This window comes from Mesoplodon bidens (genome assembly GCF_964165515.1).
Source record: "Mesoplodon bidens genome assembly, chromosome: 17".
NCBI classification, from domain to species: domain Eukaryota; kingdom Metazoa; phylum Chordata; class Mammalia; order Artiodactyla; family Ziphiidae; genus Mesoplodon; species Mesoplodon bidens.
In genome coordinates, this window is record NC_138174.1 from 46,159,276 (window position 1) to 46,180,910 (window position 21,635).

General features: G+C 34.4%; 1 protein-coding gene across 3 annotated transcripts in view; it reads left to right on the plus strand.

Moving 5' to 3' along the window:
* The window catches only part of PIBF1 (progesterone immunomodulatory binding factor 1), a 198,721-nt gene that overhangs the window by 112,451 nt on the left and 64,635 nt on the right, over positions 1–21,635 (plus strand). For all 3 annotated transcript variants that reach the window (XM_081214626.1, XM_081214627.1, XM_081214628.1), the window contains exons 11-14: positions 284–449; positions 5,461–5,611; positions 11,884–11,974; positions 19,609–19,711. In XM_081214626.1, the coding sequence (XP_081070752.1) occupies positions 284–449; positions 5,461–5,611; positions 11,884–11,974; positions 19,609–19,711 (511 nt within the window). The remainder of the gene's footprint in view (positions 1–283; positions 450–5,460; positions 5,612–11,883; positions 11,975–19,608; positions 19,712–21,635) is intronic.

Below are 21,635 nucleotides of genomic sequence, written 5' to 3' on the forward strand. Positions count from 1 at the left end.
AATGTCTTACAAAATAATAATAATCATAGAGAGGTAATAACTATTTTTGGATGGAAGGAATGAAAAGAAGGGAGGAGTAGAGGAAGTTTAATTGGTACGTTTTGTTTCCTGGACTTAACGTATTTCCATACATGTGCCTCTCTAAATTATTTACAAAAGCTTTGCCGAATAAATAAAAGTTATTAATTGCATAATAATATGGGGATATAGAAAAAAGTAGAAGTAATGTTTATGTTTCTATAAATCGAGATTTCTTTAGTGTTTCATAATTTTCTTCTTTCAGGTACAGAGAACTACAACTTAGTACAGAAAGCAAAGTAACAGAATTTCTCCATCAAAGTAAAATAAAATCTTTTGAAAGTGAGCGTGCTCAGCTTCTACAAGAGGAGACTGCAAGAAATCTCACACAGTGTCAGTTGGAATGTGAAAAATATCAGAAAAAATTGGAGGTACATATACAAGCTTTTCTTTTAAAATTAACACAGACTGTAAGCTCCATAAGTACAAGGTCTGTATCATATTGAGCTTTATAAATAATATTTGTGTTATGTATGAGAACAAGCCTGAGTCCTTAAGTTTTAAAGATCTCTTATCAAGAGGACATATCTTCCTCTTTTAGATAAAGAGGTGGAAAGAAGGAATGGACCATTTCTAAGAAAAGAAATGCAAATTGCCATAGGTCTGTTTGTTGTTTTTAAAATACTGGCAAAAGTACCCTTAAATGGGAAATCTCATTTAACTAGAAAATGGAGGGCTTCCCTGGTGGCGCAGTGGTTAGGAATCCTCCTGCCAATGCAGGGGACAGGGTTCGAGCCCTGTTCCAGGAAGATTCCACATGCCGCAGAGCAGCTAAGCCCGCAAGCCACAACTACTGAGCCCGTGTGCCACAACTACTGAAGCCCACATGCCTATAGCCCGTGCTCCACAACAAGAGAAGCCACTGCAATGAGAAGCTTGTGCACAGCAATGAAGAGTAGCCCCACTCCCTGCAACTAGTAAAAGCCCGCATGCAGCAACGAAGACCCAATGCAGCCAAAAATAAATAAATTTATTTTAAAAATAATAAAAAAATAAAAACACTGAATGAGGGACTTCCTTCGTGGTCCATGCTAAGGCTCCATGCTTCCAATGCAGGGGACCCAGGTTCGATCCCTGGTCAGGGAACTAGGTCCCACATGCCGCAACTGAAGATCCCACATGCTGCAACTAAGCGTGGGACTTCCCTGGCGTTCCAGTGGTTAAGACTTCACCTTCCAATGCACTGGGTGTGGGTTCCATTCCTGGTTGTGGAGCTAAGATCCCACATGCCTCATGGCCAAAAAACCAAAATGTAAGACAGAAGCAATATTGTAACAAATTCAATAAAGACTTTAAAAATGGTCCACATCAATAAAATCTTTTAAAAATAAATAAATAAAATAATAATAAAAATTAAAAACATGGAATGAAAGGTGCAGTAATATCATTAAAAATAAAAATTAAAAACATGGAAATATCATTAACATGATTAATTAGCTAATGATGTAAGTATTCATTACAACAATCTTTCAGAAATTTCATTTCTGAAGAGTACTATGTTAAGTAAAACTAACAAAATAGGGCCTCAGAAAATAAAGCCTTAGGGAAAAACATAAAAACAATGTTAAATAATGCATATTTAAAGAAATGTAAGTAAAAATTGTAGATGATGCTTACTTCTAAACAAAGCAGTGTTCAGCATTTAAAACTTCTTCAGGTACCTTCTTTGGGAAATTGCTGCAGTCATAATCTGCTACTGCTGACTCTTCCACACATTTTAGATTAGATTAGCTCTGATTTTGTATTCATCTTTTGCAAATTTTTCATGGTTTAATTTTATAATTTCTAGCAATTTCTTTTTCTTTTCACATTGGATGGCTGTGGTTAAGGATGTGTTTGGGATGGGGGGGTGGGGTTATATTTAGGAAGGTAGAGAAGCCCTTCCCCTCTCTCTGTACTGAAACAAACATTTCATTAACCAGTACTTCACAACATACAGTGCTGATATTTTCTAAACCATTCTATTCTATTATTTTTAGCTGGTTGGAGTTTAAATTGATTTCACGACCTCCTAAAGGCTGTGACTTTAGGAGGTCTATGGGAAAGTGGTATGAAAACCACTTTCCCATAGACCTACCCACTTGGTCTGTGGATGCAGGTGATTAATAATTATTGTGTTCTCTTGTGTAAAGGTCTTACATGGAAAAACAACTTTGTAAAAAATATTATGATTCTAAAAACTTTGGTTGATGAAACTGAGGCTGTAGGGGAGTTTCTTTACAGCTTCTCCTTTGTTAAGCTAGGATCTTTGAGAGGACAAGGACTATTTATTTATTACTGTGTCACCGGTGCCTAACACAGTGCCTCACTCATGGTGGATGCTCAATAAGTATTTAATGAGTGAGTAACTGGTTTGATGAAAGCTAATATAATACCATTGTTTGAATCCATTTTTCTGATAGTAGAAGGTATCTTGGACAATTTTATTTATAATGAATTTAGAGAGAAATAATTTTGTGAAAGGTAGAAATTGCTATAATTATGTACTTTTCAGTGGCTTTTACCCAGTATTCTCACTGATTTATAACTTGGGAACAATTTGTTTTATTTTTTCTTAATTATCAATTGCCAAAAGCTTTCAAAACACTGGCTTTATATTTTTGTCTCTTTTTAAAGCAATTATTGACCTATACTTTTGTATTTTCATTCATTTTATATATGTGTTTGCTATATAATTTTATATAATTTTGTATTATCATTCTATTATTTAAAGGAAGGGGATATCCACTGTGAAAGCTTGATATTTAATGGATTCCTAAAAGCAGTTGACCTATTTTTTGCATTCGAGTTTAAACTCAAATGTTCATAGACTGGTTTTTTCCTAAAGAATCTTTAATGTAATAGCCTTCCATAGGTCCAATAATCAAGTTCTTCAATGGCTTTTCAGAAACTATAATAAATTTTTTCATAGCAGCCACCCAGACAAATCCATAATAAAGGAGAATTCACTACCATGGGGTACTGAGATATTGGAAGGTACCCCAAATCAAGTTTCTGACAATCTTTTCTCTATGTTATGAATGAGAATTTTAAATTGTACCTCTCAATTTAATACTACTTTTAAGTCTCTTCTTAAAATAGTATTTTATGAAATATCTCATCTTCAACATTTTGATTCTTTATCTCTTTAGATATCCATTTCTGCCGTTTTTCTTTGTGTGGTATTTTTATTGGAGAAAGTGGGGTACAGATGAAAGGTATCAGCTGTGCTGTAGGAATTGCCATTTAACACTATCCTTACTGATCCTCTCTTTGACAGGGAATTCAGCCACCAGATTCTTAATGAATTACCCAATGTAGTGAACTCTCTGAAAGTTCCAGATTGTTAAACTGTGTGGTGATTTTGTTATAATAAATTCTCTAGAAAACATTTCCAGCCAGCCAGAATGAATAATGCTAAAACAGGAATTTTCTTTTTCTGACCCAATCAGGGACACTAGAAATCATCCTACAGATATTATTCCCATGTTATTCTTTCTCCGCCCTTCAAAGGAATGTATTTGGAGGGTGGGAATGATGTTTAGTTTATCTAGGGTTGGGGGAGGGGAGGTTTATTTATTTATTTGTTTGGCCGCACCGTGCAGCATGCGGGAGCTTAGTTCCCCAACCAGGGATCAAACCCGTGCCCTCTGCACTGGGAGCACGGAGTCTTAACCACTGGACCACCAGGGAAGTCCCTGGGGGGGAGTTCTGATGGAAATAATTGAAGAAAATGAGATGGAATAGATTAAAAGAATATTAAATCAAAATTTCTGCTTGTTAAAAACTGTAAATAGATCTTCCACATCTTCTTTCTCGCCATCACAGGAAGCACACAATCGCATACATTTGTTAAGGTGAACTTTGTCATTAGAAAAACTAATAGAGAATTCAGAATAATTAAAGCAGTACATCTCATTTCTACAAACCATTTAATTCAAAGTTCTCATAGTTGTATTTCCTGCAGTGGTAATAATATTTTTCAGCACTTTTACTATGTTCTAGGCACTCTGCTAAGCACTGTGAGTTTATCCTCTCATGTAATCCTTCCAGCAATATTCTGAGGTAGGCATAGAAAGAATAATTACCTAAGATCACAATGAATAAGTGTCAAAGCCAGGACTGAAATCCAGATCTTTCTGTTTCCAAACCATATTCTTAGCATAATATTCTACTGCTTCTCAGGAAATACTACATTACTTACGTTGTGTTAGGAAGTAAGTGTAATACCACCCCATAATTTAGTCTGTACTAGTAAGTAAACTTTCTAGATAGTTGGAATTTAATGTAAGCATTAGAACATTCCTTTGTTACTAGAAATGTCTCCTGTTTTAGTGAATTCATTATTGTCACCCTAGTGATTCCTTCAATGAGTTACCATAGGAAAATACAGGATTTTTTGTTCTTAAATAAAATAACTCCAATTTCCATGTCTTTTATATCTCTTTTTAATAATTTTTTAGCCTTTCTTTCTATACAAAGGCATTTTCTGATACTGCCCCGAGTAGCACTTCACATTTACATTTTGATTTGCTGCTTTGAATTTTTCATTGTTCAGTGAACCAAAAATCTTATTAAAACCATGGTAAGAGTAAATGAAGTAGGACTTCCCTGGTGGCGCAGTGGTTAAGAATCCACCTGCCAGTGCAGGGGACACAGGTTCGAGCCCTGGTCCGGGAAGATCCCATATGCCATGGAGCAACTAAGCCTGTATGCCACAACTACTGAGCCTGCGCTCTAAAGGCCGCAAGCTACAACTACTGAGCCCATGTGCCACAACTACTGAAGCCTGCACACCTAAAGCCCACGCTCCGCAACAAGAGAAGCCACTGCAATGAGAAGCCCACGCACCGCAGCGAAGAGTAGCCCCTACTCACTGCAACTAGAGAAAGCCTGCGCACAGCAGCGAAGACCCAATGCAGACATACATACATACATACATACATACACACATACATAAATAAACTTTAAAAAAGACTAAATGAAATAATCTCTGGTGGAAAACTGAAGGACTCATTATGAGTGTATAATTTTTACACACAGCTCTGTAAGCCTTTCTCAAATACCTGTGGTCACCAGATAAATAACCTCCATCTAGGTGAGGAGTATAGCATTATTGAATTTTTTGAATTCTAGTAAGCAAATGCTAATGTTACTCCTATAACTATTACTGTTTTAAATTTTTTTCAATTTATATAATAAAGTGCTTCATAATTTTCGTTTAAAAACAAATTAATTATTTTCCTCAGAAATAAATGTATTTTACCTCCTCAGTCATCTTAATTGAGCTACTTTCTCTTCATGTCTAAATCATTAAAAAAAAATTTTTGTATCATGTTTTTTTTGTCTTAACTGTCAACCTATTTAATTTTGCCTTTGCAATTTTTTTTCTTCCACTCTTAGGTTTTAACTAAAGAATTTTATAGTCTCCAAGCCTCTTCTGAAAAACGTATTACCGAACTTCAAGCACAGAACTCTGAACATCAGGCAAGGCTAGACATTTATGAGAAACTGGAAAAAGAGCTTGATGAAATAATAATGCAAACTGCAGAAAGTAAGTCTCCCACCACTCCACACACAGCTTTTTTTTCTGGCAGCACAAGGAACCTGATATTGTTTCTAAAACTGCTTTGCTATATTTCTTTGAAATATAACTTGTAACGTTTTTTTTGAAAGAATACTTGACATTTTAAAAATTAGTTAACTTTGGACTTCCCTGGTTGCGCAGTGGTTTAGAGTCTGCCTGCCAGTGCAGGGGACACGGGTTCAAGCCCTGGTCTGGGAAGATACCACACGCCACAGAGCAACTAAGCCCGTGCTCCACAACTACTGAGCCTGCACTCTAGAGCCCGCGAGCCACAACTGCTGAAGCCCACGTGCCACAACTACTGAAGCTCACGCTCCTAGAGCCCTTGCTCCGCAACAAGAGAAGCCACCGCAATGAGAAGCCCGTGCATCGCGACAAAGAATAGCCTCACTCACCGCAACTAGAGGAAGCCTGTGCACAGCAACGAAGACCCAAAACAGCCTAATTAATTAATTAATTAATTTTTTAATTAGTTAACTTAAATTCTAGTAGTTGAGATCAAAAAAATATATATGGTTAACTATGATCGATTTTATCTTTTCACTTATTTACCTCACTCATTCAGCAATAAAGTGATTACATATGCCAAGGTTTTATCTTTTCATTTATTTAGCTCATTCATTAAACAATTATTAAGTGAATACATATGCCAGGATCTGGGGATATGGAGTTCATGCAATAATTCTTGCTTATAGGTATTCCTAGTCTAGTCTACTGGGAGAGACAAACATATTAACAGATAATTAAAGTGCTATTAGCAAGAGAGAGGCAGTTCTTCGTGTAAATGCAGAAGAGATCTTGAGTTAATTCCATGTTGGAGGTGAGGAATCCCTGAGAGGGGAGATGACATTTGAATGAGGGACAGATAGAAATTGAAGGACAGATAGAAATTCATTGCATACACCGTGTTATAGGCTTTGACTTTAATTTCTACTTCTTTTTTTTCCTCTTATTTTCTGTCTTCCAGTGTTGTCCCTGACTCCAAGGGAATATTCTAAATTAACATTTCACCATTGACTGTGATGTTTGCTACAGTACATTATTTCTGTTCAGAAGTCAGAAATAATAGTGGCATTCTTATAAAAATGGGTTTAAACTTCAATTGAAGTTGAGGTTGACTTTATTTGGGGCACCTTTTCTCGTAAAGACTGTATTGTGTTGATAGCCCAGTTTAAGAAAAACTTTTGTTTTATTCCTGTCATTGCCTTTTTTTTTAATTTCCAAGGCCAATGTCTGATAATTACGATAGTTTCCAAATTTCTCTTCAGTTTCTTCATGGAGTCTGAGTAATCTTTATAAAATATAGATTTGATCATACCATACACCTGCTTTAATGCCCCTATCAACTTTAAACAGCCTAAAGTCAAATTCCTTAGCATGTCTTTTTATGATTAGACTTATCTTTGTACTTTTTTATGCCTTGCCATTCCCTATCATATTGCATTATTTTGAAAGTTCCATACTTCTTTATCTCTATAGTTTTGCAGATATCCCTCTGTCTAAACAAAGTAAGTGTAGAAGAGTACTTCCTCAATCTGATAAAAGATATCTACAAAAAACGTACAGCTAATATTTTACCTAATGATGAAATATCAAATGCTTTCCCTTTAAAGGAGAGAACCAGGCAAGGATTTCTATTTTCATAACTTACATTAAACATTGTATTTGAACTCCTAGCCCGTGAACTAAGGCAAGAAAGGAAAAATAAGTATACAGATCGGAAAGGAATAGGAAGACTGTATTTTCAGATTACAAAACAATCACTAACACTGATAAGTAAATTTAACAGGCTGTAATAATTACACAGAAATATACTAGAAGCTCGGACTTCCCTGGCGGTGCAGTGGTTAAGAATCCACCTGCCAGTGCAAGGGACATGGGTTCGATCCCTGGTCGGGGAACTGAGATCCCACATGCTGCAGAGCAACTAAGCCTGTGCGCCACAACTACTGAGCCCGCGCACCACAACTACTGAAGCCTTCACACCCTAGAGGCTACACACTGAAACTACTGAGCCTGCATGCTGCAACTACTGAAGCCCACGCACATGGAGCCCATGCTCTGCAACAAGAGAAGCCACCACAATGAGAAGCCTGCGCACTGCAACAAAGAGTAGCCCCCGCTTGCTGCAACGAGAGAAAGCCCCTGCGCAGCTACAAAGACCCAATGCAGCCAAAAATAAATAAAATTAAAATATATATATATATATATATACATATATATATATATATATATATATATACACACACACACAAACACACTAGAAGCAAACAATTGGAAAAATTTTTTAACATCTTTATTGGAGTATAATTGCTTTACAATAGTGTGTTAGTTTCTGCTTTATAACAAAGTGAATCAGCTATACATATACATATGTTCCCTTATCTCTTCCCTCTTGCTTCTCCCTCCCACCCTCCCTATCCCACCCCTCTAGGTGGTCACAAAGCACCAAGCTGATCTCCCTGTGCTATGTGGCTGCTTCCCACTAGCTAGCTATTTTACATCTGGTAGTATATATAAATCCATGCCATGCTCTCACTTTATCCCACCTTACCCTTCCCCCTCCCCGTGTCCTCAAGTACATTCTGTACGTCTGTGTCTTTATCCCTGTCCTGCCCCTAGGTTCTTTTTTTTTTTTTTTTACATCTTTATTGGTGTATAATTGCTTTACAATGGTGTGTTAGTTTCTGCTTTATAACAAAGTGAATCAGTTATACATATACATCTGTTCCCATATCTCTTCCCTCTTGCGTCTCCCTCCCTCCCACCTCCCTATCCCACCCCTCTAGGTGGTCACAAAGCACCCAGCTGATCTCCCTGTGTTATGCGGCTGCTTCCCACTAGCTATCTATTTTACATTTGGTAGTGTATATATGTTCATGCCACTCTCTCACTTTGTCACAGCTTACCCTTCCCCCTCCCCATATCCTCAAGTCCATTCTCTAGTAGGTCTGTGTCTTTATTCCTGTCTTACCCCTAGGTTCTTCATGACATTTTTTTTTCTTATATTCCATATATATGTGTTAGCATATGGTATATGTCTTTCTCTTTCTGACTTACTTCACTCTGTATGACAGACTCTAGGTCCATCCACCTCATTACAAATAGCTCAAATTTGTTTCCTTTTATGGCTGAGTAATATACCGTGTTCTTGGTTTGGAAGAATCAACATTGTGAAAATGACTCTACTACCCAAAGCAATCTACAGATTCAACGCAATCCCTATCAAACTACCACTGGCATTTTTCACAGAACTAGAACAAAAAATTTCACAATTTGTATGGAAACACAAAAGACTCCGAATAGCCAAAGCAATCCTGAGAACGAAAAACGGAGCTGGAGGAATCAGGCTCCCTGACTTCAGACTATACTACAAAGCTACAGTAATCAAGACAGTATGGTACTGGCACAAAAACAGAAAGATAGATCAATGGAACAGGATAGAAAGCCCAGAGATAAACCCACACACATATGGTCACCTTATCTTTGATAAAGGAGGCAGGAATGTACAGTGGAGAAAGGACAGCCTCTTCAATAAGTGGTGCTGGGAAAGCTATCTGTTTTTTCTATCTGTTCACATTGGAAATTAGAATATTCGTATCCTTGTTTAACGAATACTTAACTGATTAAACAAAATTTGTAAGATGTAAGTGCAAAACATTCTTTTTTAGTACTATAGTGTGTACAATATTCAAAGGATTATCATCTAATTCAGCTCATTTCAGCTGAGATGAAGATGGTTAGACTTCATTTGTTAAGGTGTAACCATGGCAAATTACAGCATCCTGTTTACACTTGAATTGCTTTTTGTAATCAAATAAGTTTAATATTTGTATATTTGAGGGATTTCGTTTTCAAAGATTGTCATCAAATTGTTAAAAGTACAGGTATTGTCTAGAGCTAAATAAATATTTTTTTAATATCAGACTTCTAATTGTCAAATTGAGGGACCTACTCTCCATCCTCATCCTACTTGTAACCTCTGCTGGGCATTTGTCACATTTCTCAAAACTCTTCTCTTGCTTAAGTCACCTGCCTTTGTTTCTTCTCTGTCGCCTTTGTTGTCTCTCCTTTTATCTAACTCTTTCTGGTTCCCAGGTTTGTTTTCTTTTCCCCCTCATCCTCTTCAATTCTTACTTACCTACTTTCTGGATAATTTTATCCCTTTCCACAATTTCAGTTACTGGCCACAGGCTAGTGATTCCACAGGTCTGTATGGAATTCTTGCAGTCATTGAAGATGTAACATTATTTATATTTTCCCTTCCTTCCCTAAAATGTATTAATTTTCTTGTATTCTCAATCTGTTAGTAAAGTTAAAGTCTCTCTAATTACCCAGCTAGCTTTTGTCAACCTTGATTCCTCCCTCATCCTATCTAGTGTCTCATCTCACCTCCATACCTACTCATTTGTCTAGAATCCAGGTTCTTTTCTCTGTCCTCCATTGCTATTATGGACCAAGTCACAACTGGATTATTACTATAACCTGTAAGGAGTTCTCTGTGCTACCAATCTAGGTCACCCTTTTCCCATTATTGGAATTTTTTTTCCTATAATATCAGCATCAACAACAAAAATCTATTGGTCATGTCACTTACCTGTACTAATCTCTTTTAATTTCTTGTTGTCTGTAGAATAAAATCCAGAGTCTTTAGCCTAGCAAACAAGACTTTAGTCCCATTCACAGTTGGAACTTGGCCTCCCTTTCTACTACTATTGTTTTCCAGACTAACTTCAGCCACTTTTCTCACAATTACTAAACTTCACAGCTCTGTGCCTTTACACATTGCAGTTCCTTCCTGCACGTTCTCTGTGAATGTCATTCTCCCTATACCTTCGTAATGCCTCTAGCTTGGGAAAAATAGTGGTACTAAGACACGTTCATATCTCTTTACTACCATTTGCCATTTTGTGTAGGGCATTGTTTCTGTAATTAAATCACCACTAGAATAGTTCGCCCATGAGTTATTAATCCAGTAAGTATTAAACTCAAATTTAAGTTGTCCATCAATATCTGATGGGTTTTTGAGATGTTAGCTAAATTTACCCCTCTTTCTTCTGACTTTAGAACTATTTAAGAGAAACAAGCATCAGATAGGTATCTAAATGCCTGCTCTAGTTCTGATAGAGCTGGATTGGAGAAGCCAAATTGGATCTGAGCAATGATAGCTGTTACTATCAGCAATGGCACATAGCATCTCTTGCTTACACGTGTCCCTCATAACTACTAATCCTACCTCTGAAAACTGATCTTGGTTCACTGTGAATAGGGTCAAAATTGAAAAAAAAAACACTTATGAATATTCCTGAAATGTTTACTGTACTACAGAAGGATCAAACAACAAATAAGTGCATATTGCAGTGATAGGCCTGCAAATAGCTTCACTTACTAATGTAAAATATTTGGCTTTATTTTAAACCTGAAACATTTCTGAAAGTAGTTTTCTCTTTTTGACAGTAAAATACTGGTTATTGATGAATAATGTTATAAAAATTGTTATATGTCATGAACTGCTTTAAATTGAGCTGGAAACCTTTAGTTTTTATAGCCTTTGATTAAATATTTTTTCATCTCAACTTACAGTAAATTGTCATCGCATTTAAACGTTTTACCCATAAAACATTAACCTGTTAGTTAAAATTCCTTTGGGGGAGTGGTGTGACAATAGCAAAATTTAGAAGTAAATGGTGTTACTGAGTTTTCTGTAAATTTTTTTAAAAGGCCATCAATAGATTCTTAGGACTGTACATTTTCTTCACAGAGTAGCCTACTTAAATGCATAATTTCATTATTGCAAGTTAGGATAAAGTTGTTCTTCTGATAAAATAATGAACATCTTTCCTAATTAAAAATAGTCATTTCTCTTATCAAGAAGAGAAATAATGAAATTGAGTTTATCATTACTTTTTCATAAGTACATAACATACATTTCATTGCAGAAAGCCTTTGAACCTCAGAATAAATAACATCTGTATTATGCTTTATAACAAGAAAACTTAACGTGTCATATGATGCAGTCCCTTACACCTTTTAAAAATAGATGGAACAAATCCAAGCAAGCATATACTTTACAAAATAACTGTGCTGCTGCTTACAAATGGTCTGCTTGAGGTTATGCATTAACGCTTTTAAATGTTCTTATGCTCCTTAATTCATTATTATGACCTCTTTTATTTTCACTTCTGCCATACTTTTTAAGAAAAAATATATTTCACATTGTACACTTCAATATTTTCCAGTTGAAAATGAAGATGAGGCTGAAAGGATTATTTTTTCTTATGGCTATGGTGCTAATGTTCCCACAACAGCCAAAAGACGACTAAAGCAAAGGTAAAATCAATATATATTCATTTCACTTATCTATTCAAGCTAAATGTAATTACATTGTGCTTTTTGATAATGTACTGAGTGGAGTGACAAAATAAAGTTACTTTATTCTTAGTATGCGTAAATATTAAATTGCTCACAAACACAGTAAGTAATAATCATGCATTTCATGTATTTTTAAGTGAGTTTAATGTTTGGTAGAATGTAAGTGTACATTAGAATTTTCCTAGAATTAGATTCAGTGATAATGACACCATTTTAAATTTATTTTCATCTTAATTTCAGGTGAGTTACAAATGCTTTTTTGTACCAACAATTTTCAGGTTAAAATTAATGAATTATGCTTCCTTTTTTTTCACTTGTTTTTTATTCACCTGTCTACATTCCTTGATGTATAATTGAGAGAGAGAAAAAGAAAGAGATTGGGAGAGACAGATAGAGCTATCATATATACTGTGATTGAAAGTATAAAACACTTTGTGAAGACCAAGAAAATTTTTAGAAGATCTGCTAGTTATTTGTTGCGATACTATTTAAAGTATACTAAGAGAAAAATTGTACCTATATTAATTGGTTTTCTAGTGACCTAACTCCTAACTCCTTTCTCCCACCTGAATTCATCTTGCTTTGCAGAAAGAGCCCTGCTTGCTACCATAACAAATCTAAATGTTTCTATCAGACTTCTAAGCCCTTCCATGTGGCCCTACCTCTCCAGCCTTATTTACCTCTCTACCCCAAATGAGGGTAGTATATCTCTCTGCCTATAATGTCAGTTTTCCACATACCACACAACAGAGCATTTGTCTTATCTCACTAGCTCATTTTCCATATTGTTTCCCCAGCTAGATGGAAAGTTCCTCAAGGTCAGCAACTACATCTTATTCTTGTTTATCCTCCACTGTCCCTACCTAGCATGGTGCAAGATACCTAGTAGAATTGTCTCTTCATCTAAGTATTTGAGGATTCAGAGCTGCTATCTGTTATTTTTACATGAATAGATTTAAACGTTTAGAGACATTACACACTAAGTAAGAAAAACAATTCATCTTAATTCTAATACTTTTGTAGAAACTTTGGCTCAGAGGGTAACGGCTCTTTACAGCTATCTAAAGTGATGTAAGATATAGACCATTTTATGAGAAGTAACAACAGGATGCTTAGAATTTATGTTGCTTACTGGTTACACTGAGCAGATCAAGGGTAGAAGACTACCAGATATCAAATTGTAGTTGGAATGGTTAATTCTGTTTAGTGAAGATGCAAGTATTTCTAAATTATGTATTACTTGAAAAAATCAGTTATAGTCCCATTCCATTCCCATTCTCCCCTGAGTCCCTTCTAAGGGTGACCTAGGATAATTTCTGATTTTCAGCATATCTCTGTTTTTGAGCATTATGTTGCCAAGGGAGGAATAGAAATGTAGTTCTGTGGGCAAGCGACTTTTTTATCAGTGGCAAATGATTGGTAAAATGCTAAAAATGGAAATTTGAAGGAGGAAGTCCATTCTCTTCTCTATTTTATCATCTAATTCCTTCAAAAGAATCTTGGTCACAAGAAGAAAAAAGAATTTTTCTGTTGTAAGCTTTCTTTCTTTAGCCCCCAAGTGCTGAGTTCTTCTAAAATTGAAAGCAATTATTACTATTATCTTACTATTTTTTTAAGAATTTCCAAAACAGATGTTGATTTCTTAATATTGAGATTGAAGAATTAAGGAACCACAACTGATTCATATTCTGAATAATCTTAACTGTCCAAATATTTCTAAAGATTTTATCACTGAGCTATCTATGTGCCTTGAACAAGTGCCTAATGGGCATGCTATTAATATCTCCTACCAGCTGGTGCCAGGCATTCTTCTCATGATGAACCAGAGGGTTATTTTGAGGAAGTGCTTCTGAGGTCATCTAAACTGAGTGAAGGGAAAGTAAGTCTAGATAGCCAAAGAGGACATTTATGCATTCCTTTGCACATTCATTCAACAACTTTCATTGAGTGCCTACTGTATGCACAAAATCAACCAATGGCAAAGAAGATCCCTGTTTAGGGTCTGATGCATTTCTGAAGTTTGCAAAGTCCATATTTGATTTCTTAATGGATATTTGTAAAGAAGTCAATGGCTTTGTGCTCTAAGTTTAATTTATTTAAGATGAAAGCAATATAACCTTCAAGAGAATCTATATTTAATTTGTCACATTTGAAATTAAAGCAATGGAAGCTTAAGGTAAATTAAAGAATAACAGTCATAATGGCAAATGAAATATTTGCATAATAAAGTTTTCATTATACATCAGCACATTTCAAAATATATTAAAATTTCAAAGGAACTTATTTCTCATCTGCTACACAATATATCCCATTCATACTAAATTTGATTTAAAATTTCATATATTCAACAACCAGAATTAAATATTTTAGGGTAACACTTAATTGGAGGGGTTTCTGATTATAAAAATAATATATGTTTATTTTAGAATATTAGGAAAATTACCAGTAATACTACTGTCCGAAGATAGCCATTCAAAAATGTATACAGATACATATATTTTCTTACGTATTTAGGGTATTATTGTATGTAACTTAGAAGTTTAATTTTTCATCTTATAATTTCACCCTGAACATTTTCTTATATCATTGAATATTCTTCAAAAAGGTAATTTTTAATGGTTATTCACAACTTTAATTTTTAAGCCTTCTGTTTTTGAGTGCCATATTGCTGTTAGTAAATTGGATAGCCACTGAAAATTTTCACTAGTTACCTATTGCCACCCAATGTATATTATGAAATTAAAATGAGAAAATGAATGCGAAGAAGTTCACCACACAGTGAGTGCCTGGCGTAGAGTAGGTGTCCAATAAAAGTTTGTTATGTCAATTAATGTTTCTTAACGTAAATAGATCGCACAGTTGATTTTAGAGGTAAAGCCAATGTTCCAGAAACTTTAATGAGGCACGAGGTGAGTTTTCATTTAAAACAATTTTGTTTTAAAATTTTAATGAGACCTCTTGAAATAATTAGTGGAAACAACCCCTGGACATGAAACTAGTTTTGAGATTCACTTTCTTTGATATTAATCAGTTTTTTAAGACATAGACCATAATGCCAGTTTCCAATAAAGAAGTAGCAAAACTAATTTTTCAAAATTAGTCTGAAAAATAACTTCCAAAAGTGTATCTTAAACACATTATAATTGTTAAATAAGGTTACTCACATTTTGAATTTTCAATAGAGATATGAACAGTAACTAAATATTGTGTTAAGCTTTCTGGGACAAAGTTGTGGAAAGTTAAAAGGGCATATACAGTGAAAGTCGCTTAAAATAAAAAAGGCTCTTCTTGACTTGACTAAACTTGAAAATCTGAAGTAATGTTTTTGTTTTGGTAGTGATTGTTTTGAAAATAGCAAACAAGATTTTCTAGTTGCATGTTTTGGTTATGCTCTTTAACCTGTAACACTAAATGGGTAACACCCAGGCACTAACGTGGTCTTAGTGTGTGCTTCTCTGTTTGTTTTGGCAGATCTGTATGTGGAGACTTTTCTGAAGGGTTTTAAACCTTTCAAATTGCAAGATTTACTGCATACTATTGATCTTTGTTTTAGTTTCTGTCTAGTTTTATAAAGAGCTTTAAGTTGAAACTTTCACAGTAGACTAATCTTTATAATAAAGGAAAAAATAAAGCAGAGGAAGCTTTTATTTTCCTAGCAAACTTTTGTGCATAATGATATTTTGTTTTCATCTCCTTTATTCTCACATGTGTGAGTTCTCATTTTCTCCTTAGAGAAAGTTTATTTCATTTGGGTTGGTTTTAGAAACCTTTAAAAAGTTATTGCTAATCTACTCATGATCAACTTGAAAGTTTAAACCTACAGAAAAACTACAAAAAGACTCATATAACTATAGGTAATCATAATACACCACTATTTAGTCCTCAGTAACTGCCAAGAAAGCAGTCAGTGCAGGGAGCAACCTTATGCTTTCTGAAGCTGAAATCGTTCTGGCCCATGTGCCCTTTTTTTGAACCATGCCATGCTAATTGAGACAGGACTCTGACCTCTTAAAACTGAAAAAGAGCAAAAAGCCAAATGTTATTTCAGACCAAGTAACTAATTAGCAAGTAACTAAGTACCTACACTTATTTATTTGGAGTTTTGGTAATACTAAGAGAACCATCCAATATTGAAGGACTCAGGACAGAGCATCAGTCCTCCACTGTGCTTTGATATCTCAGATATAAATGGAGGTCAGCCATGTTCACACTGCCTGGGCTATGCTACTATGAAATTGTATATGATAATCAGAAGTACTGACTGCCATTGACAAATCCAAGAGGATAACTTTTATTTTGAGTCAAGAGGTGCTGAGAGAGCTAAGAGGTAACCCTTGGGGAAATAATTTTCCCAGATAAGAGGTGAAATTTTAGTTTAAAATTCAAATACAAAACTATACTCTTGTGGTATTAGTTTCTAGTTGATGTAAAACTTAATGTTGGTGCAGGTAAAAATCACACGGCAGTTATATAATTACAAAGAAGAATTGTATGCTGTATCTACTTTAGTGTCCCAACAGAGAGCCTGTAAAAGCAGTGCTTTCTTGAGGAGTTCAGTACTAAATAAATAAATAAATAGCCAAACAAACAAACAAACTTTAGCAGGAGTCATTTTCCCTAACTGTATCCATGGTTACTCATTATTAAAAAACTCACTAAAGATTTGTTTTCATAGTATGTACATTGTCGTTAAGGAGACATAAACTCAGCTAGTTGAGCAATTCTTCTTTTGTCTTGCTTTGAATTTCAGTTAAACTAAACTCTCCTCCTTTCTTCTGACTTCTGATATCCCAGATTTCTAAACAGAATCCACGTATAGCACCAAATCACTCAGCACAACAATGTGCCACATTTAAAGGTTTAGGAGGTTGAAATATGGAAGCGGTGAATTAGTATCTGTGACATTTGCCTTCTTCCCTTATAAACTTTATGCTCTTTTTTATCACTAGTTCAATGCTTAGATGCTGAGCATTAGTTGTACTTTAATATTGAGACTCTGCAACATTGGAATATGGTTTGTAGCAATTTGAGCAAAATTCTAGCATTTGAGCAAAATTTACTTAAAATCAATCAGGAAGGATTTAGTAAGTGCCCCCTCTGTTCAGCACACACCACAGAGGGTAAGTCTTCATTTAAATTGTATCTGTTGGGGGAGAAAAGATGAACACCTGAAAGACTATCAAGAAATATCTAAAACCATATAATTTAGCACTGTATTGTGTGCCAGCCTATGTCAGTCAGAGGAATAGAGATCAGTGAAGGCTGGCCTGGTCAGAAATGGAGGAAGTGGACCTCGGAGGGAGCCTTCCAGAAAAATCTGGGCTCCCAGTCAGTGGAATAACCTGTCTTCGCCAGACTGGAGGACCAACAGAAGTACAGTGGAAGGAATATACAAAACATGTTTATGGGACATTAAGCAGAGTAGACATCAATGGAAAATAGGTTGGTTCTGTTGAGATTTGGGGAGGTCGTGATACTTTTAGGTAATTTAGATGTAGAATGGAGTTAACCACGTTGGTAAGATTTGAAGTGAATGGTAAAAGTACATAAACATCAATTCATTAAGTAAGAAATACAAATGTCTGACAAATGTAGAGATGTTTAACCTCACAAATTTAATTTAAAATAAGATTCTATTGTTTATATGTAAAGTTAGCGAAACTTTTAAAGATTGATGTTGCCCAGTGTTGGCTAGGGCATAAAGAAAGAGGAGGTCTTGTATAAAGTTCGTTCACTGAACAGTTTATTACTGAACAGAGTATTATTGTACCAGGTATTATCCAAGGCACTTAGAATATGTTAGAAAACAAATTTTTAAAAAATTTCTGTCATTAGAGAACTTTCATTCTAGTTCATAGGAATTTAAATTTGTACAGCCTCTCAAGAGGAATATCTGAAAATTCATAATGCACATGTGCTAGGACCCAATCATTGCATTTCCTAAGGAAATCACCATATGAGAAGTGCAAAAATGTGTGTATGCAATTATTCAGAACTTTCTATAGACAAGGCACTGTTGTAAATTCTCTAATTGGACTGTCTTGTAATTGTTGAGTTATAAGAGTTCTTTAAACTGCAAACATCTTAAAAATCAATAAAGGAAGAAAGTAGATTAGTGGTTCCCTAGGGCTGAACAGGGAGGATGGGGAGTGATGCTAAGGAGTACAAATTTTTGGGGGGTGGGAGTAATGAAAATATTCTAAAACTAAATTATAGCAATAGTTGCACAACTCTAAATATACTAAAAACCATTGAATTGTACAGTTTAAATGGGTGGGATTTATGGTATTATAAGTCACATATCAAGAAAATTTTATATCAGTAAAGCTGTTTTTTGTAAAAAATGACTGACAGAAAATGGGGACTGTGTCTTTTCCATCTCTGACTCCAACTTATTATTAAGGCAAAATTTTATGCCAGTTGAAAGGATAGGAATTTAGATATGAGCATATCTAAATAAGCTACCCAATTCACTGTGTAACAGAAGAACTCATCTTTTTCATTTGGAATAACAGGTTCTTAGAAATAGATGTATAGGGTGACATTTAGCATTTTTTTCCAGAGTTTTGTATGAAGTCCTTTATCTGATGTTAGGAAATATTTGAAATACAGTGGAATTATTTCTGTCCTATAATTTCATTTAGAACAAAAATATTTTACTTCTTGTCATTGTAAAACATCTGTCTTCTCAGTTTCTACCGATTTTGCAATTCAGAGATTAATGGGTTAACTCACATAGAATATGAAAATGTGATAAATACTAAATTTTTAAGTTTCTGGAATTGCAGAGAGGGGCTTTGGAGCAACATCTGTTCTCAACATTATTAGCAGTTTTTTAAAGAATTATGCCCCAGTGGTTAGTAGGGATGATTTTATGATTCTTATAGCTGAACCTTTTTTTCTTAATTATGTCTTAAAAGTAGAATTGGGACATTTTACATTTAATGTGATTTTAAATAATAAAGATTACACTCAATACAGTAAGTTGTGATCATCTTGTGATGATCACAGTGTGACCTTTTAGTGGTTTCTTTTAATACAGAATCGTTGCCTTTACTGTTAGACATCTGTCTCCACTTTTCAGACATCTTTTCCATCTCTTTTTTCAATAGAAAATCTATTCAGTTGTGTTTTGTATTATAAAATGCATTATGTTGTCTGAGGAAAACACTGATGCTTTTCAAAGTACAAGGTTATTACTGTTTCAACTAATTGCCTTATTTGTTTGTAAATGGTAAATTTTTATAAAAATGAAGAAAAGCTGTGAATTGCTTTCTTGCGGTCTTTTCAAGTAAGTATCATAATGTAACTTTCCACTTTTGTAGCAAGGGCTAGAAACTATTACCGTGGTAATCAGTATATCACAGTTACATTATTATGCAGATTTTTAATGTTACTTTCAAAATTTTTGTTGTTGGGATATTGGTCTTCCACTGTTGACACCTGAAAATATTATTTGACTCCATATTTTTCCTGTTAATATTTAAGTATTATTAGGAAATGGTTAGTTTTCAAGTACACAAACACATTTTGAGTATTTGAGATAGTATTCCTCTTTTGTAAGCATTAATTTTCTTATTCCATTCTCCTAGTGTCCACTTGGCAAGAAGAGTGCTTCAGTTAGAAAAACGAAACTCGATGGTTCTAAAAGACCTGGAACATCAAAAGAACCAAGTAACACAGCTTTCACAAGAGGTAAATAACCTAAACAAAAGAAACACATATAAAGAACCACGGTGTTCATTTTAATTCCTTGTTACTCCTTTATGTATTTTCTGAGCAGTTTTAAAATAAGCTGTTCGCTAGTACAAGATGATTTTACAATCTATGAAACTAACTTAATGGTAAAGCCTTATAAAACAACTTAAAGTGTATGGCAAAACCTAAGATCAAAAGAGAGATTAAATGCCCAGACTAAATATAAATGCAGACTAGACAGACAAAGCTTTGATTTCTGCAAATATCAACTGGCAAAACAAGTTTGGCAAATTTTGGTAGCATTTTAAGTTTTTAACTAAAACCTCATTTTTAAAATAGATTTCTTTTTGACTTCTTTGATGAAAAATCACTTATCTGTTAAACACACTTGACTTGGTATACACTTAAGCTCTCACAGTCTTTGGTGTATGATAGTTCCCAAATTATACTTACTTTTTAAAAATCAGATTCATAATTATTTTTCTTAGCATTCTGTTGTATCATTTAAAGAATATATATACATTTTATATAGTATTTCCAATCGTCTTCTTATTTAATCAATATCTAATTACATTTTATATGCTTCTAAAATTCAAGTAATGAAACAATTCAAACCAAAGATGCTAGCTCCCTAGGGTTCCTTTTATTTCCTGAACTTCAGCATAACAAGTTTCTCTATGTTAATATTTTGGATCTTATAATAAAGGGACTTTAAAGGCATATATTAAAAATTATTAATACGTACCATGTATCCTGCATTTGTTTTCCTACAGACCTATTCACATTTGTCTATTTGGTGCCTTCTATTTAATGTGCTTTTAATAGTGTAACATTAGAAGGATCGTTATGCTCAAATTTCAAAAGACAAGAAATTATCATGTGACTCCAGTACCTGACTCAGAGTTAATGCTCAAGGTGGAAGCAGTGTTGTGCTGGCCACTGTTAACAACAGGCTGTCCAGTCAGGGGTGTGAGGGATAGTTCTAATTTGTAGTGTTTACTTATATCTGTGGCATAAATATTCCCACCATGACTAACTTCAGGCCTCCAACATAACATTACTAAACATGGAGTAGAGAAAAGATGCTCAGTAGCAAACATGATGTTTCCACCGCATAGATACTGTACAATAAACATGTAAACTGAAGAGCATAGATAATAGTAAAATTAAAATTGTTGAGTTTTTGAGTATTTGGGGTTTTTTAATAAAATTTGTTTTATTAAAAATCTAAATAATTTTTAATAATAGTGATGTTTAACAACCAGCTCACAAAATTCCAAAAACTTTACCAGCCATCTCTCACAAAGTGCTACAAGCCAGCTCCACCACTGGCTTGGAACTGAGTGGAAGGAACCATGGAAGGATATATAAATAAGTGAATTACTAAAGAAACAAATGAACCTCTGTTTGTTAACATATTCTAGATCCCTCGTGTTTGTTTTAATTTCAGAATAACCTATCAAAAATATTTCTCTTAAAAATATTAACATTCCTATAAACTTATACATGTGTCTTTATATTGCTTTTCTTAAAAACCATCTTCCTGATTACTTCAGTTAATGAAACAAGAATTCCCAAGTGGGACACACTCCTATACAAATTGTAAGGGAGAAGCATAAGAAAAATTAAGTGTTCTGGTAATGAAGTATAATTAACTTTGTGTGAAGTAATTTTTTAGAAAGCTGTTGGCTTATTAGAAAAAGATGTAAATATTGAAATATCTGTGATATGAAATGGTATGATACCTGGAATTTGCTTTAAAATGTTCCATAAAAAGGTGAGGGGAGCTCAATAGATAAAACAAGAATCTCAAAATGTTGATAATGATGGAAGCTTGGTGACAAGTACATACAGATTCATTATTCAGTTCTGTACTTTGGTGTATGTTTGAAATTTTTTTATAAGACATATGGAGAATCAG